Below are 26,943 nucleotides of genomic sequence, written 5' to 3'. Positions count from 1 at the left end.
CTGTGACACACATCTACTAATTTACAAGTAGTTCTCTAGTAATGGGCTGCTTTCCATTTGACTTGTATGTTGCTCAGATAGATACTGGATGATTTGTGGGATTGAGAATCTAGGATAAAGATTCTTTTCCATCTTTATGTATGTTTATATATGTAATTTACAGCTGTGGTCAATGAATAGCAGGAACGTCATATGATTGCTAAGGATTATGTAGTATGTCCTCTGTGTTAGTGAGATACTGTCTAACTCTATGCAACCCAGGAGTTGAATCCGTTTCTATTAATTATTATGATGTAATACAACAATATATGCTAGATTTATAGTGTTCTACTGAGAGAGTTAACTAGTGGGATTCGTTTATCAATTTGAGAAGTTAACTCTTGGGTGTATATCTGGATCTTGCGGAGTGTGGTCTGCTGCCCCCACTTGATCCTCAGATGCACCACTGCCTGCACTAAATGTGATTTGCATTTATCAGACTGAATTTGACTAAGTGCATTCTGGTCCCAATTGGTAAGACCCTGTGTGGCACATTTTGCCCTGTGAGATAGTCGTGTGCAGTGTTGTGACTGTGAGTAAGTCACTGGAGACACTGTAGAAGCTAGTCGGTCTTTATTCATCACAACAAGCAGATATTTTCTTGGAGATACTCTTATTCAAATCTCCTCAAAAGTACATGAAGATTTTCTACTCTTAGGAATAAAGATAGCAGGTGATTCAATACCATTTTAATAGCTAGAATGGCATTGTTTAATATTTTCTGTCTGACATTGGTTCCATTGAAGTACATATTTACACTGGGAACACACTGTAGCTGAGGAGATACCTCCTGAAGGTTCAAACGCCTTTGCTGGTTCAAAGTAATTTGTATGGATGGTCTAAAAGCTTGTGAGAATAGAGACCCAGACACCCAGAATGACTATTGTGAGGGCTCATTCTTGAGTACACAAATATCCCAATTATTGACAGTGGAAATATGCTTATGATCATGTTTGATGTGCTAAGTGACAAAATAACTTGGCTGGTGTCTGGTTTGATGTAGGCCAATTAACGTGGCCCCATTGTTTGGCTGATGCAGGTGAGAATGTCTCATGGTCATGTCACCTTACAAACAGTATCTCCTGAGCAGCTAACCTCCTGCTGTGGGCCAGTAGCCTGTGCTCTGTAGACAATACTGTTTGTTTACAAAGCTGTCCTTTTAATTAACAAGACTGTTTCCTGCTTGTACTTTACATTTCAACAGGTTTTTTTGAAGACTGGTTCTTATTTATATTAATGCCTGCTATCTCCATTCTGTAACCCCAAAACTATGTCCCATGTCTGACAATTCCCTAACAGTTGCCAAGCTTTTCAAATTAATACATTTTAATGCTAATTTCATTTTTAAAAAAATCATCAAAACCCCTCAATACTGCATACGTTATAACAAATAGTATTTTTTAAAAACTAAGTAACTTTATTTTCTTATGCAGCAATAAAATCTCCATTAAAATGAACTGACCATGCAGGTTCAACAGCTCAATTTCTGGGGAATCTCAGCAAGTTTGTGTTTTGCCGCTGGACTCCATGCAGTGCCAAAGTACCAAACTTGTATCCGTGCAAGTGCTTAGTGTCAGTTGATCATTGAACTGACGCTGCTAACAAGATTTGGCCCTTTTGTTTAAGAAGATGAGTTTTAATTACTAGTTTAATGTGCTTTTCATGAGAGGTCTGTAAACAATTAACTACATAATTTCATAAAGCTGTAGAAAGCAATAATTGGTTCCTATGCTGTTATATAGCTTGTGATTTTGATCCTTAAGGCAATTGATTTAATCTTTTTTAGTCCTTCTTAGAATATGTAAGGTGGATAGGTCTAGATCTGAGTTAGAATTAACTTATGGTTACAAGTTAGTCAGTTGCTACTTTCATAGTTTTCCTTTTGAGATTAAAATCTTCCTAGATGTCTTTTAGAAATGATTGGATATTATTTTATAAGGTTTTCTAATGGGTAAGTTGATTAAGGTAGTAGCGGGCTAAACTATGTGGGGTAGGAAAGTTCAAGTATTGGTGTGTCAAGTCTGTGCTGAGTTAAATGATCTTGATTAGAGTGCTACAGCAAATAATCTAGTTTGGTATCAGTAACTTAAAGCAGACAACAACAGATCTGGCTGCAAGCTATCTCCATTACAATAGCTTATAGATGTTTTGTTTGGTAGGTTTGTGTGTAAAATAGCATGAGTGAAATACTGAAGAGCATCCATCACTGTGGAATGATACCCCAGCAATGAATCTTTCAGGAGAAGGGAGTTGGATAAAGTCAAAATGAGAAGGAAAATAACAAATTAAATTCCCTCAATAACTTAAGTTAAATGTTTAGTCAGTCATAATGTCTGACCAAGTTTATCACCAGTAAGTGCTACATTAAATAAATGGAAGCATTAGCTGCAACTGTGATATACCTGTAATAGATTTTAGGAAGGGTGCTCACTTTAAGTAGTTGGATTATCGTTGCCTATTAACCTGTATAACAATAAATGATAATTATATGGCTTCTTTAACAGTTGCAGTTTGGGGTGAAGTTCCACAAAGGATCTTGAACACGCAAAATGTATTTCTGTATTACAAGAGCAGTTTCTAATGCAAGTATGGGCATAGGAATGAATAGATGGTAGGGAGGATGTTGACTCATGCTAACTAGATGTATATGGGAATGCTAGATTCAAAATATTTGTAGAAAGTATGGGCACACTTTTGGTTTTATTTCTGGAAGCATTAAGCAAATCATTAAGAGAGTCTGCTAAAACCTTTTTTGTATTTTATCCACAGATGGTTTGCTTTGCTACAATAAACAATGAGATTGCACATATTGCAAAACTAGTAGCTCGTCAGAGAAGTCCTAAGAAGAGACATGGTGGGCAAACACTGGTAAATTCCCAGTTACGATTAAAACGTGCCTTACCTGCTACTCAAGTAGGTAAGTCAACGTCAGTTATTTTAACTTTTTAGTGAGTGAAAATTGCTCCACGTAGTTTGAATCAAGGTTTTTGAAGATATTTAAGACATTTGACCGCACTAATTCCATCTTGGGATCTTAACAGGAACTTTCCAGTAATACAATGACCAAAGTTGCCTTTCGATTGTGAAAACCCATTCATTAAGAAAGATAATCCAATATGTACGTTTCATGGAAACATAGATTTAAATATTTTTAATCCAAATGTATACCTGTTGTGGGTTTAGAAAATTTAATTTTGATTGTGTTGAGGCCAGGTTTTAAAATTATCTGTTGCTGCATGCCACAGATGGATGATGATCCAACCCAAAGGACTTTGATCACTGCTTAAAACTGGAATTTGTTGTTTATGGCACAGAAGCAAATGAACTTGCATTTACAAAGTATTTTTCCCAAGTTGAGGATGTCCCAAAGTGTTCAAAGTTACTGTTGCATCTCATTTATTTTCCTGAGGTTTTTCAGGTAATTTGCTGTTGAGATTGTTAATGAATTTCTGCTGTAAACTTCTTGCCACAGGTTGTGAATTTCCGATATCCATGTATAGCTGCTAATGCTCCTCTTTGTTGGTGTTTTTGCTACACAGCGTTTGGACCCAAATGCTGTCAGCTTGCCATCTTGAACTAGAGCTGCTACCATTTGTTACGTATCGGAAGCAGCTTCCTACAAAATAGTTTTTCTTCCCTCTTTTTGTTTTATTATGGCTTGTCTCTGAGTACTGATATTCATCATTTCTCAACAGTGATCTTGGGGTTGCTGTAACTCTGATTTGTAAGGAATGAAAGAATTTATTATATTGGATAATCAAAAAAAAATGCTGGGAATCTGAAATAAGTACAGAAAATGCTGGAAAGACTCAGCAGGTCATGCTGCATCTGTGGGAAGAGAAACAGCTGATATTTCAGGTTGAAGATCCTTTGTCAGATCTCAGAAGGAGATAAAAGAAGCTTGTTAAGCTAGTAGGGCGTATAGAGCTGTTATAAGTTCTATGGGAATACATATAGCAGACGACCCATCCTGGTCAACTAACATCTCCTCCCTCGCCAAGAAGGCACAGCATCGTCTCCACTTTTTATGGCGGCTGAAAAGAGCAAACCTGCCCTCCCCCACCCTCACCACATTCTACCATTGAGAGTGTCCTGACTGGCTGCATCTCTGCCTGGTACGGTAACTGTAACATCTCTGACCATAAGTCTTTGCAGAGAATTGCGAGTACAGCAAGAAAGATCATTGGAGCACCTCTTCCCTCCATCTCGGATATTTACAATACAGGATGTACATGTAAGGTTTACAGAATCATAGACGACCCTTCTCATCCCTCCCATGACCTATCTGTCCCACTGCCGTCTGGCAAGTGGTACCAGAGCAACCAGGCCAGAACTACTAGGTTGCACGACAGTTTTTTCCCCCGGGCTGTCAGGCTTCTGAATACCCTGGTAGACAAATGCCACATCAAAAGCCCTGGTTTGCACAACGGCGTATAAGAACTTTGGCTGCTGCTGAACATGTTTAGACAATTAGTACAACATACTGAGCCTTGTATTTCTCTTTGTCCAACTCGGTTTTGCACTAAATCTGCACTAAATTTGTATTTTGTATATACCGTTTTTTGCACTATTTGTATTTGCACAATTTTTTTTGTTTTTGTTTTTTGTTTGTGTTTATTGTATGTCCTCTGTTGTGAGAGTCCGGGGGAAACAACATTTTGTTCTGCCATGTGTTTTTATAGCATGGATGAATGACAATAAAGTAACTTGAATCTTGAGGGTAACTTGAACTGGGGTGACCATGGGTGTAAACAGGAAACAAGGTTAACTGGTCAATGAGTTAAAGGAAGAATTCAATGAGTGACTTTTCCGGGCATTGCTTCACTCCTGGTGTTTTTTCCTTCCCTAAAAGATTGATGCATTTGTCAGCTTTCAGCTTTAGCTTAGCTTTTTTTTCCCCAAAGCCTCATGAAGATAATTTTTTTCGCAGACCCAACTATCATATCCTGTGTCCACCTTTGCACCTTTTATTGGTTTTCTCTGTTTTTCATGAAGCACAACTTGGTTTACTCTGAGGCCAAAAGGTAGACATTGCATCTTTTTTTCATTTTAAATATTGGCAAAGGTGAAGATATCTCTTGAAACTTCAAGATCGATTTCCAGATTAAGTTTGCTGAAAAATGCCAATGCTGTTGATTTTTTTCTCTGAAATTACAACATTTTGATCTTGGAACAAGCCAAGATATGGTTCAGCAGGAAACAGATTGAGATCTACCGAGGATGCAAAGGAGCAGTAGACTTAACAGATTACAAAGAGTACACATCATTTCCACAGAGCAGTGGATGGGACCAGAAAGTCTGGGCTCAAGCTGAATGTTGATTTAAAACTAAAGGAGAAAGATGCCATTTTCAGCAATAGTATAGATACCAGATGGGATGAAGCCAAGCCCAGAAAGATAGCTGAGATAGAAGCACCGAAGGACACATAACTAATATTTTCTTTGGCTATTATCCTTTTCTGCTCTTTGGTTCTTTTGCAAACTTTGTTTTCAGCTCAGTTGGGACTTTATGTGGATATTACTGGTTTTACTTGGATCAATTGTAATATAATATTCAATGCAGCTAATCATTTTGTGAAAGCATTCTGGATGCATAACATTTATGACAGCTTTGCTTTTTGTTGGAGGGCATTTCTGAATTGGAATGTTGCATTCAATTTTCTTTGTTGTCTTCCCCAGCTCATGGTTTACTGAGATCAGCTGTAGTTCTCAACTTCTGTTTATTTGATGTAGAATATGTAATTAACTCCTTTTCATTGTGTATCCCTTTTGATTTGGGTCATTCCAAATCGTGGAATTTTTTGGGGGAAAAAACCAGATACTGGAAATCTGAAATAAAAACAGAAAATGCTTTTAATACTCAACAGGTCAGGCAGCATTTGTGGAAAGAAGCAGGATCAATATTCCAGAATCTGATGAAGGTTCTTCAACCCGAAACATTAATCCATAGATCCTGCCTGATCTGCTGAGCATTTCCAGCATTTTCAGATTGTGAAATTTTACCACCACCCATATGCCATTAGTATGCCTTTCATTTTGTTTGAAAATATTTTCATTTTGGATGCCTATCTTCTTTCATATTTTCATGGAGAAGGTCTTTTGGTATAAGTGGAATGGCATGATGTTACTTTCCACTCCTTTAAAGTTTTAGCCTGTGGTTACCACATTTGGGCTAAACTCCTTTGAAGATGGTTACATTTAGGCTTCTGAGTTCCCAGATGTGGGTAATGAGATTGTGGGTTCATGACTGAAATTGTTTGCAATCGAGTTTTAGAACTTCATTGGGGATACTGCCTGCTCCTGAGGCCTTGTTATGCCAATAAGTATCTGCTGCACAACACTGCCCTCCACAATGAAGGAAAATGTTGACCACTACCTGAATCTCAGGTGTCATCTCTTGGCAAAGTCAGATGCAGCTTTTGCTTATGACCTCGAGATGTGCCACATAACTCATGGTCTACCATGTAGCAGTGGTCCCTACCCTCTTATCTGCTTCTGAGACTAGGCCTACTCGCCTTTGGGAAAAGCCTCCAAATTTACCGGAAGAATAAGCTAAATAATGTAATTGTCCTCTCCCAAACTAACATCCCAGTATTGATGCCTTAATTGTATTCACTTGGCTTTCTTGAGTGGCCATATTGGTTGCATGGTCAACACTAGACTCCTGAAACGAGCACTTTCGGGACAGAGCATGGAATAGAGATGAGCAGATGAAAATATTCAAGGATCATTGAGGGGAAAAATTGCAGCATCCTCAGTGACTCTTGAAATCACTGACCCAGGACTCAATGGAAAAACAATGTTTAGGTTTATATTGAGAACCTTGAGTCCATGCATCAGGAACATGCAAGCCTTGCATAAATGGCAGATCTTGTTCTACCTATGAAAGAGTCTGTAGTTCTCACAGTTAGCTTCCTTCAGTTACCTCAATCCACAAAACTAGACCCATTATTTACTTGATACTAATTTACGTTGCAGATGGCCTTTCTCTTTTAGAAAACCTACAGATTTCCTGTTTGCAAGAACTCACTTAATAATGCATGCAGTGTGATGAGTAATATTTGCTGGCTCGATGCCTACATTTGCCATGAGTATTTATCTCTTTTGGGATAATTTTGAAGTCCTTAAATTTGTACACGGTGAACTGTTTAGACAGTGGCCTGTAATCAAATTTCATTGACCCACTCAAATGTTTGAAGAGGGCTTTGTCCAATCTTTAACTTGGGTTTGAATGTCCTTTGTCCTCTTTCAGTTTTAAAATTTGTTTGGAGATCCATTATAGATGTTAAATAATGTTTAAGCTTTGATAATTCCTAGTTTGAGGGTAAATTTATTTCTTCTATACCAAGTTTGAATGGATCCAGGATCTGGACTGTGATATTGTGAGGTTTAAGAGGGTTTTTAAGAAATCTACACACAATTTACTTCATTTGCCCTTTAAAAGAAACAAAAAAGAATTTCAATTTGTGTATTATGCTATGACATGGTTGTATCACTGCAGACTTGTTTTCTTATGTGTGCTATAAGGTATGCTGCAGAGATCTGTTTCCCATCATTCTCTGATTGATTGGTGTGACTGTTCAAAGGATAACAGGGAAGTTCTCCAATGCCATGAACAACAAATTTCTTTTGACAAAAACAACCAAAAGCAGATTAATATAAATTTATCTTGGTGGATGTGGAATAATTCCTGCATAGTATTATTTACCACATTTGCCTTTTACAAAAGTATTTCAAATGTATTTCGCTGGGAGTGTCACAATTTTTGGGCTCTCTGGATGTTGGGAAAAGCACCTTATAAATGCAGGTTAGTTTCTTTCCTTCCAACTTGCTGGGTTTTAGAACTTGCAGTGGTGAAAATCGTGACAAGCATCAGGGTTAGGCTGTTAATAAATGTATTTTGTAATTCTGTGAAATTCCCTTTTTAAAATTGTTAAGCCATTTGTTTATGGCTTTTCATTGATTTTGAGCTTTTCTGTAATTGTTGCTACTGTCGGCCTTGATCAGCTTTTAAACATGGCTGCTTCATTTCAACTATTGGCTATTTTTGAATGAAATTGTTGCACGTTGAAGTGTAAATGGCTTGCAGGAACTTCCATCTGGTAGATAGAAGATTCTGTCTTTCAAACCATGTCGCGCTCTCCTTCATTGTTGAATGTTTTTTTCCCCTTGTACTACTTTATTCTTCCTGCCAATTAGACTCTCTTGGTGTTTGTGTTTATTCCTGTTTTGATGGCAGATGATTTGATGTGATGTTTGAGGAAAATTTATTTACCTATCGTAGTTTAATCTGGTAGCATTAATGTTATTCATTTTGATTGTCCTCATTTTAGTTCAGAACTTGATTCCTATTTTGACAACTAACTTTTGTACTTAATTAATCTCCCAAAAAATGAATGTATGCTGTTTGTTTCCTTTTCTATGTTGTGTCCTTCATTATAGTTTTAGTATTTTGGAAATGTTATAAACAAAGAGTTCATAACATGTATTTTAAAAGACTTGGTGCTAGTTGAGGTCCTGGATAAAAGATTCAAATTGTAATGAATTACCAGGCTATATCTGGTAATTTCATGCATCTTCACAAACTGTTTCGTCTAGTGAGCCCTCCTAATAAAACTATATAGATGGATGTGCATCATACTTAAATATAATTGAGTTATTATTTTGAAGAAGGAGTAATGGGATAAAGTCTCTCATTTTTGAAGTTATTGATTTACTGATCTTCTACTGAATATAATATTGACATTGTGACCTCATTTACATCTGGATATTACATTGATTATAATTTTCTTTATATAATTGTGATTCATATAATATGTTTGTCTAATTAAGATCCATAAATATCTTTTTGCCCTTGTATTTTCCTCAGGAAAACCTAAGGAAACTTTAAGACAACCAGATTGCTCTAACCAGCCAGGAAAGGGGACCCGGAGGACAAATAGTGTTACAAGAGGAAGAGGAAGCATTCAAGGAACAAAGACTGGCTTGGGAAGAGAGGTGCTTTCAGATTCAAAAGTACACGCACCAGCTAGTGCACCTAAAGATGCTTCAATTCGTAAACCTCTGTCTGTTGCAGTCAATAGGTAAGACCTAGGAGCAGAATTCGAGTCTGCTCTGCCATTCCATCATGGTTGATTTATTTTTCCCTCTCAACCCCATTCTCCTGCCTTCTCCCCGTAACCTTTGACACCCTTACTAATCAAAAACCTATCAACCTCCACTTTAAGTACATTCAATGACTTGGTCTCCACAGCCGTCTGTGGCAATGAGTTCCACAGATTCACCATCCTCTGGCTAAAGAAATTTCCCTTCATCTGTGTTTTAAAGGGATGTCCTTTAATTCTGAGGCTGTGCCCTCTAGTCATAGACTCTTGCACTACTGGAAACATCCTCTCCATGTCCACTCTAACCAGGCCTTTCAATATTTGGTAGGTTTCAATGAGATCCCCTCTCATCCTTCTAAACTCCAGTACAAGCCCAGAACCATCAAATACTTCTCATATATTCACCCTTTCATCCCTGGGATCATTCTTGTAAATCTCCTCTGGACCCTCTCCAATGCCAGCACATTCTTCCTCAGACACACACACACCACACACACCACACACACCACACACACCACACACACAGACCGTGCTGGAGGAACTCAACAGGTCAGGCATCGTCTATGGAGGGAAAGGGTCTTGAAGAAACGTTGACTATTTATTTCCCTCCATAGATGCTGCCTGACCTGCTGAGTTCCTCCAGCACTTTGTGTGTGTGTGTGTGTTGCTGCAGATTCTAGCATCTGGAGAATCTGGGGCTCAAAACTACTCACAATATTCCATATGTGGTGTGACCAACACCTTATAAAGCCTCAGCATTACACTCTTGCTTTTATATTCTAGTCCTCTCGAAATGAATGCTAACATTGCATTTTCCTTTCTTACTACCAACTCAACCTGCAAGTTAACCTTTAGGAAATCCTGCACTAGGACTCCCAAGTCCCTTTGCACGTCTGATTTCTGAATTCTCTCCCCATTTAGAAGATAGTCTACACTTTTATTCCTTCTACCAAAGTGCATGACCATACACTTCCCTATACTGTATTCCATCTGCCACTTCTTTGCCCATTCTTCCAATTTGTCAAAGTCCTTCTGCAGACTCCCTGCTTCCTCAACAGTACCTGCCCCTCCACGTATCTTTGTATCATCTGCAAACTTGGCCACAAAGCCATCAATTCCATCATCCTGACAATTAACATTTAACGTGAAAAATAGCAGAGCCAACACCAGTCCCTGTAGAACACCACTAGTCACTGGCAGCCAGCCTGAAAAGGCCCCCTTTATTCCCACTCTTTGCCTTCTGCCAGGCAGCCAATCTTCTATGCATGCTAGTATTTTTCCTGTAATACCATGGGCTCCTATCTTGTTTAGCAGCCTCGTGTGGCACCTTGTCAAAGGCCTTCTGAAAATCCAAGTCAACAACATGCACTGACTCTCCCTTGACTGTCCTGCCTGTTACTTCCTCAAAGAATTCCAACAGACTTGTCATGCAAGATCTCCCCTTAAGGAAACCATGCTGACTTCGGCCTATTTTATCATGTACCCCGATACCTCGTCCTTAATGATAAACATCTTACCAACCACTGAATTCAGGCTAACTGGCCTATAATTTCCTGCCTTTGCCTCCCTCCCTGTGGAAAAAGTAGAGTGACATTTGGGATTTTTTACCAGTCCTCTGGAACCATTCTCGAAAGATCACTACTAATGCCTCCATAATCTCTTCAGCTACCTCTTTCAGAATGCTGGGGTGTAGTCCATCCAGTCCAGGTGACTTATCCACCTTCAGACCTTTCAGCTACCCAAGCATTTTCTCCTTGGTAATAGTGACTACACTCACTTCTATCACCTGACTCTCTTGAATTTTTGGCACGTTGCTGGTGTCTTCCACAGTGAAGACTGACGAAAAATACTTAATCAGTTCATCCGCCATTTCCTTATTCCTTATTACTACTTCGCCAGCATCATTTTCCAGTGGTCTAATGTTCACTCTCGCCTCTTTTACTCTTGATCAACCTGGAAAAAAACTTCTGGTATCCTCTTTTATATTATTGGCTAGCTTACCTTCATATTCCATCTTTTGCTTTTTTAGTTGCCTTCTGTTGGTTTTTATCTCTGGAATCCTTCCTGACTCTAGTGATTCTTGAAAGATCACTACTAACAGGGTGTAGTCCATCCAGTCCAGGTGATTTATCCACCTTCAGACCTTTCAGCTACCCAAGCATTTTCTCCTTTATGATTTTTGAACTTTGACAAAAGTAGACTTTGGACAAAATTCAAAATTGTCAATGGCTAGTGTCTTAGACTTGCTGCTTGGGTAAATTAACTATATCACTTATGTTCTACACGTAATCTCTATTCTTTGCTGAGCGAGCTGATCTAACTGAGGCACAAAGGTGTTACAATTGGCTTCCATATTAAAGTATGTGGTTAGGAGAAGGATTTATTGCTCACGTTCTTGATTTGCTCTCTGGTGACCTTCACTGGAAATTTGCTGGAAGGAAATAATTGCTTCAGTTCTTTTCGATCATATCTATGTTTTTGTTTTTGAAAACAGTTGTATTTTTCTTCGACTCAAAACATTTATTATTTTTAGAATATATAGAGCAACTTTTTTTTCTTTTGCAACTGTGCACCAACATATAAGTGGGGGAATACATTGGAGAAAATGAATAAGTTATAACCACTGTTTAGTATAGAAGTCTATCAAGTCTGTTCTCTACTCAAAGTTGTTGTTTTCTCCTATTATTTTGTGCTTCAAGCATAATTATACTGATCAGGGTATTCTGTAGATCAGCAGATCAACTGATTACCCTGAAGAGAAAGAGATAGGTGGACACTACTTTGAAATATATAAATGACATGGGATATTAATCCAATGAGTATTCAGCTGTCACCAAGTAAAGTGCTAGCAGTGAGGGTAGATGTGACATTATTCTGGATTCTTCTTCCTGCTTGTAAAAATATTATGGCCTGAGAGCAGATAAGAGAAATAATGCCAGTGAAACTTCAAGGTGATAATAATTATAGCATGAGGCTTTCAGTCACGATTGAGAATAATCTGGAGGAGGGGAGGGCAAATTTTGAGAATGAATGGAGGGAAGGTAAATCTAAAGAATATGACTGATCAGAATGGATTAGGATTGGCAGATCATTAAGAATGTTCATTGGAATTTGGGATCATTATATCTCAGCTGAAAAAGAATTGTATTTGCAAAATACCTTGGACATAGAAAGATGAGGGTTAAGTTGAAGAAAATATATACATGATGCAATAGATCAATAATGGTATTTAAAGAAGTGCAAGAGCAAGAAAAACTGCAAAATTAAAATAATATATAAAGGTACATTTAAGGCACAAAAATAGCAAAACAAGGATAAGGTCACTAAGGGCTAAGCAATTACACATCAAAATGGAAGAATATTGAATAGTGTCTTGGATATTTATCAGGGAGACTAACAAGGTTGGTATGATATTAGAAGATGTATAAAGATATTTAAGATAAAAGGGCAAAAACTAATTGGTAAACCAATCAAACTTGGATGATAATGGAATACTTAATGGCACCTGTTACCTGCTGCTTAAAATACATTACAGAAAGAAATTAACCAAAACTCTGGCAGACAGCAAACAGGGATAGTAGTTAAGGAAACACAAAGCAGATGTTGAAAATCTGAAATCAAAGCACAAAATTGTTAAAATCTCAAGAGCTCAGGCAGTATCTGCAGAGAGAGATAAAGTGAGAGAAAAAATAACCTTTTCTTCAGAACTATCATCTTGATGAAGTATTAATTCCATTTCTCTTCCCAAGGATGATGCCTGACCTGCTGGGCATATTTTAAAGCAAACATATGAGTAGTTAACACAAACATCAAACTGTTAGGTCATAATTAACCAACCTTATTGAACTCTTTGAAGGAGTATCAAAGTGGTGGTAAGAGTGATGTTGTGGCTTTGATATATCTAGATTTGCCTAAGATTTTTGGTAGGATCAATGGTAAACTTATGCTGACTCCAAAATAAAAACTTAAGGTTTCAGGGCAACTATCCAGATCGACAAAAGGTAGGAAATAATGGTTGATAGAGTGGCACTGGGGTGACTATTGATACTTAACAGTGTCTTCGATTCAGTGATAACAAGTATTTCCAAGTTGGAAAGTGATAAAAGAAAATACAACAAAGTACAGGATGAGATTAATGCACTTGTGGTGGGCAAACTAATTTTAATATTTGTACGTGGTGGGATACTTGATAAGAATAACTTGGCCAAATGCTCTTTGGCTAATGATCTAAAAAGATTAGAAAAAAAACAAGGTTTTAGGAGGTGTAGATCTTATTATGTAATGGAAGTAAATGGGGCCATACAAAAATAACTGGGTTGTTTCCAAGATGGATGAAATTGAAAAGCAGAGAGAGAATTTTAAAACCTGGAAAGAAGCCATAATTGGAGTACTAGACATGGTTTTTGTCTCCAAACCATAAAAAGACAGTGGTGCAAGCGCAAAAAAGATCCATAATAATGATCCTTGAAAAAGGTACTAGATTGAAAAGGAACTGATGGGTGACATTCTAGAAGTCCTTAAAAATCTTATGAACATATTTCTCTGTTTATTATTTGTCTTGCTTTTCATTTCAGTTCTATCCCCACCCCACCCACCACATCCCCTACCCCCCCAAGAAAGGAACTAAAGTGCTTTAACATTTTTGTGTATTTGATTTGATAGAGAATACTTCTGCCTTATGGCAGATAATTAATGGTCTCAAAAATAAAGTAGCCACAAATAAATCCAATATAGGAATTGGTGGAAATCGTCTTTGCCCAAAAGATTGGCGAGAATTTGGAGAATGCTTCCACAAAGTAGTTGAGGCAAATAGCTTTTTTTGGGGGGAGGTTGTATGTGAAGGCAGAAAGACAGAAAATTGTGCTGATTATCAGAAAGGGCTCTTTGAAGAGGCTCAAGTGAGGATTAACACTGGAATACTCTGCTATTGAAGCCTTCTGTACTGTAGACTCTAACCCTGCTATGAGAAGAGAATCTTGATGTGGCAGACAAATTACATGAGTTCTTAGTGTCTGATTTTATTGTTGAGGATGATATTTAACCAAGATTAATAAGTTGATTAAACTGTTTAAAAAAAATTGATGCAGTACAAAAAAGCTATGGCTACTATTTACATATTACAGAAGAGAGCAGCTGGTAGATGACAAAATGGAAGCTGTAAATTGAGCATGTTCTTGGTGGCAAAGAGCAAGTTGATATAATTACTGGGTTTAGGCATTTCAAGGGAATAGTAATATCAACCATGATGAGATTTTTTATTTTTTTCCAGAATGGTAGAACCAGAGTACACAGGCTATGTTTGAAGGTGGGTAAACTCAAAACTAATCAGCAGAATCAATATTTAGTGAGTGAATTGTCCATGTCTGTACTTTAGACTCTAACTCTGCTATGAGAAGGGTTAGAGTCTACGGAAGTTTTCTTTCAGAAAATGACAATTTGGGAACAGTGCATTAGCAATCTGTAATGTGCTTGGGAGGAGCAAATGACTTTGGAACTTTGATTCTCAAAGTTATTGTGATTTTTTTTTCCTTATCTATCTGTCTTTATTGATTGGGAGGAATTGCTGTAACTAGGCAGCAATTCCATGTTTACTATTCTTCCATCTACAGGGAAGGTATGATATGAATCAGATGAATCTTGGTTGTCTTTTTATCATGCAATTCTTCTAAAAATATATGTATTATTTTGGAAAGTGTAAAGAATTTTGTGATATCAGGCTTCTGACCCAAGTGAGAGCAACCCAAGTGCCATTTCCCCCCTTTTTTTTAAAATAAAGTGTTAGTAAGCCTAAGGTGCACGTGTGTGTTCTCAAAACTAATTTGTTCCTATGGACTGAATAATGCAAGTAACTTAAAAAGATGAGGAAAAGTAATTACAAAACCATGTATTTCACATACAAACATAGAAGTTAGGAGCAGGAATTGGACATTCGGCTCCTGGAGCCTCCTCTGTCATTCAGCTCCTGGAGCCTGCTCTGTCATTTGGCACGATCACAACTAATCATCCAAATTCAGTACCCTGCTCCTGCCTTGTCCCTGTATCCCTTGAACACTTTAGCCCTGGGAATCATATCTAAGTTCTCGAATGTATTTAATGATTTTGTTTCAACTACTTTCTGTACTAGAGAATTCCACAGGTCCACCACTCGAGATGAAGAAATGTTTCCCAATTGTAGACCTACCTGGCTTAGCCCTTGCCCTGAGAGTGTGATGCTGGATTCTGGATTTCCCCACCATTGAGAACATCCTTTCTCCATCTAGGCTGCTAAAGTCATATTGGAATTTTTTTTGGGGGGGCTTCTGAGATTCCCCCCATTCTTCTGAACTGTGCAGAATACATCAGTCTAGTGAGCCTTCATTGCACTGTCTCCATAGCAAGAACATCCTCCTTCTGATAACGAGGCTAAAACTGCAAACAATACTCAAGGTGTGATTTCACCAAGGCCATGCATAATTGCAGCAAGATGTTCTTGCTCTTATACTCAAAACCCCTCATGATCTAGAGCATTATTCCATTCCACTTTTTCTGTCTGCTGCACTTGCATGCTTAATTTCAATGATTGGTGCACAAGGATACCCAGATCTCATTGCACCATTTCTTTTCCCAATCTATCAGCATTCAGATAATATGCCTTTGTTTATGCTATCACGGATGATAACCTCAAATGGATCCACTGTATGCTGCACTTGCTAGGCATTTTGCCACTCCTTCATCCCACACCTCACACTCCCACCTTTCTTTGTATTGAGTGCAAATTTGTTGCATTTAATTCCTTCATCTAACTCTATGTATATTGTCAATGGCCGAGGTCCTAGCACTGATCCCTATAATGCCCTTCAAGTCACTGTCTGCCACTTGGAAAGAGACCCATTATTTTCTGCTAACCAGTTCTATCTGTCTTGATATCTTACACCCAATCATGTGCTTTAATGTTGCACACTAATTCAATAAGGGGGACCTTATAAAAAGCCTTCTCAAAGTCCACATTAATTTTAGGAGTCCAAAAATTCCAGTGGACTTGTCATGCATAATTTTCCTTTCCTAAATTCATGTTGACTTTGTCTGATCCTGTTTTTAAGTGCTCTGCTTTTGTCTTTCATGAATTCTAGCATTTTCCTTATTACTACTGTTAATTCCTGTTTTTTTAAATCTCCTCTTGCCTTTTTTTTAATAATGGGGCTACAAAAGTACCCTCAAATTCATTGGAAGTAATTCAGAGTCTATAGAATTTCAGAAAATGACCAAGGCATCTACTGTTTCTAGGCCACTCCCTTAGAATTCAGGCATGTAGATTCTGGACCTGAGGATTTCCTTCAATCCTGTCAATTTCCCAAACACCATTTCCCTACTAATGCTGATTTCATTCTGTTCCTACCTCTTACTGAAGCCCTATGTTCCTATCATTTCTGGGGGTTATTTTTTATGTCCTTTATTTTAAAAGCCAACCAATTTACATTTAATTGGTCTGCCATTTCTTTGTTTCCTGTGATAAATTGCCCTGATTCTAAGGGACCTACACTTGTTTTTGCTAAACTTTTTCTCTTCACATATCTTTAGAAGCTTTTACAGTCATTTATTTTCTCTGCAAGCTTACTCTAACTCTTTTTCCCTTTCTTAATCAATCTCTTTGTCCTCCAGCAGTAAATTATAAACTACCCCTAATACTGAGATTTGCTGATTTCTCTGGCCATTTTATATTTTTCCTTGGATCTAATACTATCCTGAATTTCTGTAGCAAGCCACGGTTGGGTTATCTTTCCTGTTTATTCTTGTGCCAGGCACAAATGAACAATCCTTATAATTCATCCATATCCTCTTTAAATGCTCACCATCATCTGGTTGAGGAATTCTTCCTTTATAGTATTATTGGTAATTTGGTTTTTAGATCTTTATGGAGATTAAAGTAACCCATAATGCATCACATGCATCTCTAATTTCCTGTTTAATGCCAGACCCTACATCACTACTGTTTGGGGTCTGTATGTAACCCCTACCAATCTTTTCTGCTTGATGTTTATTAGCTCCACCCATACAGATGTTACAGCAGGATTTTCTGAGCTATCTCTTTGCTCACTATTTCCTATTTTACTAACAATGCCTTTCACTTTTTACCTGTCCTTTCCAAATATTGAATACCCCTCCTGCATGTTCAGTTCCTATCCTTCATCACCCTGTCACCATGTGTCTGCAATTACAACCATTATATGCACAGTCATTTCATCTACCTTACTGTGAATAGTCTGCACATTGAGACATAATGTCCTTAAGGTTGTCTTTTTTTTACATTTGTAGTTATGTTAATACTATTCCACATTATGGCCCTGTTTGTGTCCTGATTTTTATGCCTTCACCTTTTGCCGTTTGTTTCTTGTTTTTTGTTTCTATGCTTGTCTCCCCATGCAGTTTCCCATATCAAAACCATCCTCCCCAACAACATGAGCAAAAATACCACTGTGAGGGCATCAGTTCTGGTCACAAACCTGTCGTACCACCCCCAGATCTTGTCCCCAGAATCTAAATCCCTTCCTCCTGTACTAGTTCTCCAGCCTTGCAGACATGCAATCTATTTTCCTGTCCTCATCTTCACTAGGATCAACAGGATGCCAGAAGATGCCTTCTATGGCCACCTTTTAATACCTTTCAGGGATCGACTTAGTTTCTGTGCAACTGTCAACATTTATTTCCCATCACTAATTGCCCTTGAAAAGTAGGTGGTAAGCCACCACCTTGAACTGCTGCACTTCTGGTGAAAGTACTTCCTCAGTATGGTTGGGTATGGTGTTCCAGGATTTTCTCGCAATATGCTTCGAGGTCTGGACTTGGAGGGGAACCTTTAGGTAGTGATGTTCCTTGCCATTCTTGGCCCAATTGATATGTGTATCGTGGATTTGGGATGATGAGTTGGAGTGTCCTGGGAAAATAACTGCAGTGTACTTTATTGATGGTACACCATGCACTACTGGTGAAGGTAATGAATGTTTAGTATGGTTAATGGGGTGGCAGTTAAGCGAGTTGCTTTGTCCTGAATGGTACTGAGCTCTTAGAGAGCTGTAGGTACTTCACTCATCCAGATAATTGGAGTGTATTTCATCATACTCCTGAGTTGAACCTTGGAAAGGCCTTGGATATTAGAAGGAGGTCACTGTCTGCAGGATACACTGCTTCTGACCGATAATGAAGCCACAGTATTTGTGTGGCTGGGGAGGCGGATGCATTGTTTGTCTTGAAGAGTGGTTGAGGTGACCAACAGCTAAAGGGTATCCAGTTACATAAATTGGGGTTAATGTGATCTTCTCAAATTGATCACCTTAAGCTATTTTTCTTGAACTGGTCTTGAATTTTTGATCAGTAGCATACCACCTAGGCTTGATGTTGACTTAACAGTTTGTATTTAACTAGTATGATTCCTTCAGCAACAACTTGATCAACAGTTGTGATGAGAATGGTTGTCCTGGAGCCCATCAGATTTTCGCCGTGAATGAGGAGAAAATTGTGTGGGTTGAATTAGGTGTATTCACTCTTGTACCTGTCAATATTTCAATAATGCCAAGTGCAACAACAGGAAAATCAGCTAGAATTTCCTGTGCTTGGATTCCGTTGATATTTGTTTTTGCATTTATCCTCAAGGAGTTGTGTTTGTACCAAAGTTAATTTCAGTTAGACAGGCAACAAATGTTAATAGTTTTCTGGTGATTTGAAATTTAGATCATTGGTATAGGTATGCAAGCTCTGTGGGTTAAAACAAATTTGTTGAATTCATTTGTTTAGTCAGCTTGCCTTATTGACATGTTAATTGTTTTTTCTGAGAGTATTGTTGAATTTAATAGAAGCAGCAGGTTTATTGTGCGTCGGAGAGGTTGGTGTTTGACAATAAGCAGATTGACCTTGTATTTAATCAGTATGATCCAACTAAATCCATTACAATACGCTGATAAATCCTTCTTTGGAAATGTCCAGCTGCAACTGCATAAATGGCCCAACAGTCATTGAACAACATGCAACGTATGCAAGAAACACTTTTTGCCCAGTATGCATAAAGTATAATGCCATCCATTTCAAAGACATTGACTATTTTTTTTAAGGCCAGTGGCTTAATTTGGGTCCAACCAGTATCAATACCCAAATCATTCACTGGCATCTCATTGGGCTCCAAAAATACTAATCTTCCTGATCATTGCCTATTCTGCAGTACAGTCTCCTGCTCATTCCAACACAGGATCTTTTGAGTCAGTTGCATATATAGAAGATGAGGCTTGACTGCTTGTTCACTGCAAATGGGCCATAGTGTCCTTTGCGGAAAATCAAAAGTACTTAAGGTTCAATATTCAAGATTCACGAGGATGTTACTGGGACTGGAGGGCTTGAGCTGTAAGGAGAAACTGGATAGGCTAGGACTTTTTTCCTGGGGTGTAGGTAGCTGAGTGGTGACATTAAAGAGGTTTATAAAATCATGAGCAGCATGGATAAGATGAATGATCACAGTCTTTTTCCCAGACTCAGGGAGTCTAAAACTAGATGCATTGGTTTAAGATGAGATGGGAAAGATTTAAAAGAGAGGGAACAAAGAATAGTACAGCACAGGAACAGGCCATTCAGACAACAATGTTGTGCTGAACTAATTACATTAGTAAAAAAAAGCCCAACTAAACTAATCCCTTCTGGCTACACAATGTCCATATTCTACCATTTCCCTACACTCATGTGCCGATCTAAGAGCCCCTATTGTATTTGCCTGTACCACCACCCCAAGCAGAGCATTCCAGGCACCCACCACTCTGTGTAATAAAAAAAAACTTGTCCTGCACATGTCCTTTGAACTTAACCCCTAATCACCTTAAATGCATGCCCTCTGGTATTAGATACTTCAACTCTGGGGGAAAAGATACTGGCTGTCTACTTGATCTATGCTTCTCATAATCTTATAAACGTCTATCAGATCTCCCCTCAGCCTCTGCTGCTGCAGAGAGAACAACCCAAGTTTGTCCAACCTATCCTCATGGCACATGCCCTCTAATCCAGGCAGCATCTTGGTAAACCTCTTCTGCATTCTGTCCAAAGCCTCCACATCCTTCCTATAATGGGACGACCAGAACTGAATGCAGTACTCCAGATGCAGCCTAACTAAAGTTTTATAAACCTGCAGCATAACTTCCTGACTCTTGAACTCAATGCCTCGACTTATGAATGCAAGCATGCCATATGCTGCTTTCACTGCCCTATCAACCTGTGTAGCCACTTTTAGGGAGCTATGAACTTGGACCCTAAGATCCCTCTGCTCATCAACACTGTTAAGGGTCTTGCCATTAACAGTGTACTGTCTCTTTACATTTGATTTCCCAAGGTGCAACACTTCACATTTGGCCAGGTTGAACTCCATCTGCCATTTCTCCGCCTGTATCTGCAACTGATCTATATCCGGCTGTATCCTTTGCCAGTCTTATAAGCTATCCACAACACTACCAACCTTTGATTCATCTGTAAACTTACTAACCCTCCCAGCTACATTTTCATCCAGGTCATCTAGATACACCACCAACAGCAGAGGTCCCACTACAAATCCCTGAGGAACACCACTAGTCACAGACCTCCAGCTAAAATAAGTCCCATTGACCACTACCCTCTGTCTCTTCTATGGGCAAGCCAGTTCTGAATCCAAATGGCCAATTCACCATGGATCCCATGCATCTTAATCTTCTGAGTGAGCCTCCCATGAGGGACCTTGTCAAATGCCTTACTAAAATCCATGTAAGACAACATCCACAGCTCTACCTTCATCAATCACTCTTGTCACCTTGTCAAAAAACTCAATCAAGTTAGAAAGCCATGCTGACCATCCCTAATTAGGCCATGGTTTTCCAAATGCTCATAAATCCTGTCCCTAAGAATCCTCTCCAGTAATTTCATGAGACTCACCGGTCTGTAGTTACCAGGATTATCCCTGTTTCCTTTCTTGAATAATGGAACAACGTTAGCTACTCTCCAGTCCTCTGGGACCTTGCCTGTGGCTAGAGAGGACACAAAGGTATTGGTCAAGGCCCCACCAATCTCCTCTCTTGCCTCTCTCAATAACGTAGGGTATAACTCATCAGCCCCTGGGGACTTTTCCACCTTAATGCTCTTTAAGAGACCCAACACTACCTCCTCCTTTATCTCAAAATGCCCTAGCATATAAGCATGCTTCACATCTTCCCATCGTCTGCATCCTTCTCCTTGTAAATAAGAACTTCGCCCACATCCTCTACTTCCAAGCACATGTTCCCTTCCTTTTCCTTGAGTGGTCCTACCCTCTCCCTAGTTATCTTCTTGCTCTTGATGTAGGTATAGAATGCCTTGGGATTCTCTTTAATCCTACTTGCCAATGACTTTTCATGGCTTCTCCTGGCTTTCCTAATTCCTTTCTGGCTTCTTTATAATCCTCAAGTGCTCTGTTTGATCCTAGCTTCCTAAGCTTTACATACTTTTCCTTTTTCTTGACTAAATTCCCCACCTCTCGTCATCCAAGGTTCCCAATTAATTCTCCCTAGTTCCTGCCTAATGCTCTCGTAATTTGCCCTGCTCCAATTTAATACTTTCCCACAAGGTCCATACCTGTCCTTATTTATAACCATCATAAAACTTAAGGAATTGTGATCTCTGTTTCCTAAGTGTTCTCCCACTGAAAGTTCCTTCACCTGGCCAGGTTCATTACCCAACACCAAGTCCAGTATGGCCCTCCTCTCGTTGGACTATCTACACATTGATTTAAGAAGCCCTCCTGGATGCACCTAAGAAATTCTGCCCCATCTAAACCTCTTGTACTAAGGAAGTCCCAGTTTATATTAGGGAAATTGGAAGTCCCCCATGACAACAACCCTATTAGTTTTACACCTTTCCCTAAACTGTCTACATATCTGTTCCTCCATTGTGGCTACTGGGGGGTCTGTAGTAGAATCCATCATAGTGATTGCACCTTTCTTATTTTTGAGTTCTACACGTATAGACTCAGTGGACGAGCACTTCATTATGTCCCCTCTGAGTGCAGCTGTGATATTGCGCCCAGATTAGTAGTACAACCCCCACCACCACCCCCCAACCTCCTTTAGCTCCCTCTCTATCTTTTCTAAAGCATTAAAACCCTGGAACATTAAGCACCTATACCTGTCCCCCTCTCAACCAAGTCTCTGTTATGGCCACAACATCATAGTTCCATGTACTGATCCACGCTCTAAGTTCATCACCCTTACCTATAATACTCCTAGCATTCAAGTACACACACTTCAAACTGTTCGTCCCATCATATCTATTACTTTGCTCCTACCTGTTTTTACTGGCCCCGACATCTACCTCCCTCTTAATCCCTCCACTTTCTGACCCGGTGCTCTGGTTCCCACCCCCCTGCCAAACTAGTTTAAACCCTCCCGAGTAGCACGAGCGAACCTCCCAGCCAGGATATTGGTTCCTCTCCTGTTAAGGTGGAACCTGTCCTCCTTGTACTGGTCATCCCTGCCCCAGAAGAGGTTCCAATGATCCAAGAACCTGAAACACTGCCCCTGCACCAATTCCTCAGCCACTCATTCATCTGTTCTATAATCCTATTCCTGCCCTGACTAGTACATGGCACTGGGAATAATTCAGCGATTACCTTGGAGGTTCTGCTCAGCCTCTTTCCAAACTCTCTATACTCACTGCGCAGGACCTCTTCCCCCTTTCTACCCATGTCACTGGTGCCAACGTGCACCACCACCTCTGGCTGCTCACCCTCCCCCTTGAGAATATTCTGCAGCTGCTCTGAGACCTCCTCGACCCAAGCACCTGGGAGGCAACACACCATCTTGGTGTCTCTTTCACAGCCACAGAATCTCGTCTCCGTCCCCCTAACTATCAAGTCTCCTATCACTATTGCTCTGCCTGACTTTACTTTCCCTGCTGAACTGCAGAGCCAGCCACAGTGCCACTGACTTGGCTGCAGCTGCTGTACCCTGATAGGTCATCCCCTCCTCCCCACCCCCAGCAGTATCCAAAGGGGTACACTTGTTGCTGAGGGGTATGGCCACAGGGGAACCCTGCACTGACTGCTTACTCCCCTTACTTCTCCTGGTGTTCACCCATCTATCTGAAGCCTGTATCCTGGCAGTGACCACCTTGGTAAAAGTCTCATGAGGTTTTCAGCTTCCTGGATGGTCCTGAGTATATCCAACTCCAGCTCCATTTCCTTGACCTGGTAAGTCAGGAGCTGCAGCTGGGTGCACTTCCTGCAGATGTAGTCACTGGGGAGACGGTGAGGTTCCTTGACATCCTGCATCTTGGAGGAGGAGCATTCCACTGCCCTAACTGCCATCCTGCCTACACTGAATCAAGGACTAAGGATTTACAACAACAAAATGAAGACCTTACCTGTGCCTTCTTACTGAAATCTTTTTTTTAAAGAGCTGCTCCTACACCCCTCACCTAGGTCATTTACTCAGCCTCTTCTCGCTGAAGTTTCTTGAGCCAAAGCCTCAGTCCCCCACTGAACCCCTCCAACAATGGCCACTCCGCTTAACCCTAGCTGCTTTGTATTGGCTGCCCTGGCGGGCAACTTGTTCATGCAGCACGTGGTTGGTATATGGAATGAGCTGGCAGAGGAAGTGGTAGAAGTGAGTATAATTACAACATTTAAAAGGTATTTAGACAGTACATGGATAAGAAAGGTTTAGAGGGATATGGGCCAAATGTGGGGAAATGGGACTAGCGCAAGTAGACAGCTTGGTCGGCATGGACGAGTTGGACTGAAGGGTCTGTTTCTGTACTGTGTAACTCTGACTTTGAACACCACAATATTTTGAAATTTAATCAAATGATTGGTGGCCAGTTGTGTAATTAACAGTAGCAGGGCTTTTCTATTTGAGGGTCTTTTCTTTCTTATCAATAATTTTGGAGGAAGCTGCGTAAGCATGAAACTGCCAAAAAAGAGGGAGCATGGATGTTATAAAGGATTGCGTAAAAATTAATGCAGTTTAGATTGTTAACTTCACAAACCATTTATGATGAATTAATTTTGACCACATTCCCTACTCAGCCTGCCAACCATTCTCCTTGCTCTGGTTTGCTCTGGGGTTGGATTGAGGTGCTCTGCTGTAATGGAGCTGCATGCCCTTGAGTTGATAGTTTTTTTTCTCTGCTGGTCTTGCAATGGCCCACTCAGCTTGGCCTTCACCATCTCTGTGAGCTTGTAAGTAACTATGTTGGAGATGTCTTCTTGCACCAATTCTGGATGGCACAAGGATAAAGGATGATTTGCTTCCATTTTGATTTGTGGTCCCCTATAATCCTCAAGTTTCAATCTTCGGAAGAGGCCTCAGCTTCATTCCTCTGGGTGACCACCTCAATCATTTCTGGGCCCAACAAAATGTTGTGTTCCTACTGCCTCAATGCTTGTAAAAACAATCCTGAAATGAAAAAAATGTAAAACTAGTAAAATGCAAGTGTCAAGTGATTTGGATGTTTTGAAACTTGGTTCTGACAAAGGAATTTCAACCTGAAACATTAACTTTGTTTCTCTTCCCGCAGATGAGGCCTGACCTGAGTTTTTTTTCCAGCATTTTCTGTTTTCCTTTACTGTTGCCAGCAAAGTTTGGACAGTTTTTCTAATTGTATTGAAGGTTAACTGTATTAGAAACCTGCTAGCTGTTTCTTTCTCAAGTTCAAGACTACATTATCATGGGGGGGGGGGGGGGGGGGGGGGGTGGAAAAAATCTTTAGCCGGCTTTCTAACTCCTAGATTTTATAGACTTAACTTTAGAATAGATTGCAAGAAAAAGCTTCTCTTCAAATGGAGAAGATTTTTTCAAATAAGTCCACATGAGTTTCTGTTGGGAATTAAGGAATTTTAGAGAAAGCATTTAGTTTCTGCCTTTGTGCTTGTTACACAGTCAAAATTATTATTTGTTCCCTCCTTCACGGGATTAGTTTTACAATTAGCGGTATTTTAATAAAATATGCATTTTTATTTGTTTAGCATGCATTGTCTAGATTGATTTCAAATTATTTTCGATCATTTTATCTGCTTGCCCATAATTTATTTGCTTACATTGATTAGTTCCTTAAATTGTTATACTGTGAATAGTTTGGAACTACTGACAATGTGTCAATATTCCTGTGGATCCATACATTCAATGCATTTTGGTCAATAAAATTGCTAATGGAGTTAAACGAATAAAACCCGGACACTTGCTCTCAAAGCTAAAGAGAGCATCGTGCATTGTAATCACCACGCCCGACCACAAACACCATTCTTTTATTCTTTATACTTCTGACCTTCCATAAACCAGAACTTGGGGGTGGGGGGGCTGGATGGGAAAGACCCGAAACCTGATTAATTAAGATTTCCAGTCAAAGTATAAGTTTGCTTTTCTTTCATCTTTTACAGATCTGAGAAAAGACCAGCTATGACATTTCCTCCAAGATTTCAAAAGGAGCTGCAAGTGCATTTGGGAAAAAACATTTCAAGTGAACAAAATGGTACGCAGGTTTTTATGATCACAAATACTTAATGCAATTCCATATTGCAGTTTATAATGCAAGGCTCCTTTTAAACATTAAAACTGGATCCTGTACTTAGAAATAAAATGCAGACATTTTGTAATGAGTAGGCAATGTGAGTGTTTATTAACATGCTGATAGAATGTAATACAGAGCAAACTCTACACAACACTTGTATTACTGTTTCAGATATATAGTGGATATCACATTTCTTAAGGTGTTTGACTCTCTTCCTTTATTAACTGAAGTATATTATGATAGATTTACAAACAGAAATTACCAGATTAAATAATTGGGCAAAGTTGTGACGTGGATTCTAACACAGCCAAATGTGAAGTCATGAGAATCTGTGTCTGTGGGACCTGTGAGTTAATGTATGCAGGTGTGACATTCTGTATGTGGAACTGTACAGGAGTGAGCTATTGTCTGAAACCCATTTCCAAATATTGCAATGAGTTGATGTCTGTGGAGCTGAACCGTAGGGAGAATCAGTGTGGGTTTTTATTTTGGGTCACATGGAGACAATGTTCCCAGCAGATTCCCAGTAGTTTCTGTTCATCTGACACTGGCACTAGTGAGGAGGAAGGAATAGATTCTGGAAAAGGATTGGCATTCCATAGCTGGGGATCTGTTTTAAATTTTGAAGTAGTGGGATACAACAATGAAGATTGACTGGAGAGAATGGAGATAGACATTACAGAAATCTGTTCAAGTTGTGTATGTGTGTATTGTGCTTTTTTTTAGCCACCTTTTTTTATATCAGGTAAATTTTAGTTATGATGCAGGTAGCTTAAGTTGTCTTCTGACACCTACGATGTATTGGGGTTGAACTGTACAAGGGTTAAGTGTTATCTCAGTAAACAAAATTCCTAGTATCCAAACCAAGATTGATTTAAAAGGCAAAAAGTATTACATATGTTACAGTCATGTTTGTATTGTTTGTTTGTATTTTATTAGCTTTGTTAAAGTTTTTTCAATTACTTGTGGTATGTCAAAAGTCTTGGCCTTAATTTGATAATTCTTAACTTTTAGATAAAAAAATATGTTCCTGTGGTCTGCACATTTGCAGTGCACACGTTTTCAAGAATACATCAACACAATTTAAGCAAATAATTGAATATTTCTTTGCCATCCAGAATTATTTCAAGTAATAATAGTTTATAAATTGTGCAAGCGTATGCTGTTAATTTCTGAAATTACATCTGTAGTTTCAAGCAATTTGAACATTTTGGATCAAGCCTAAAGTGAGGTGTTACCAGAATTGAGAATGACAAAAGGTTGAGAGAGGAGGCAAAGGTAAA

The 26,943-nt window shown here is 39.2% G+C and overlaps 1 protein-coding gene across 3 annotated transcripts in view; it reads left to right on the top strand.

Moving 5' to 3' along the window:
• Positions 1–26,943, top strand: part of LOC127572373 (tudor domain-containing protein 7-like) — a 107,116-nt gene that overhangs the window by 15,720 nt on the left and 64,453 nt on the right. For all 3 annotated transcript variants that reach the window (XM_052019558.1, XM_052019557.1, XM_052019556.1), the window contains exons 3-5: positions 2,809–2,956; positions 8,908–9,121; positions 25,530–25,621. In XM_052019558.1, coding sequence (XP_051875518.1) covers positions 2,809–2,956; positions 8,908–9,121; positions 25,530–25,621 — 454 coding nt within the window. The remainder of the gene's footprint in view (positions 1–2,808; positions 2,957–8,907; positions 9,122–25,529; positions 25,622–26,943) is intronic.

The sequence above is a fragment of the Pristis pectinata genome, chromosome 7 (assembly GCF_009764475.1).
Source record: "Pristis pectinata isolate sPriPec2 chromosome 7, sPriPec2.1.pri, whole genome shotgun sequence".
In the NCBI taxonomy this organism is placed as follows: Eukaryota; Metazoa; Chordata; class Chondrichthyes; order Rhinopristiformes; family Pristidae; genus Pristis; species Pristis pectinata.
Note: the sequence above shows the minus strand (reverse complement) of the source record. Positions and strands in the feature narration are given on the sequence as shown.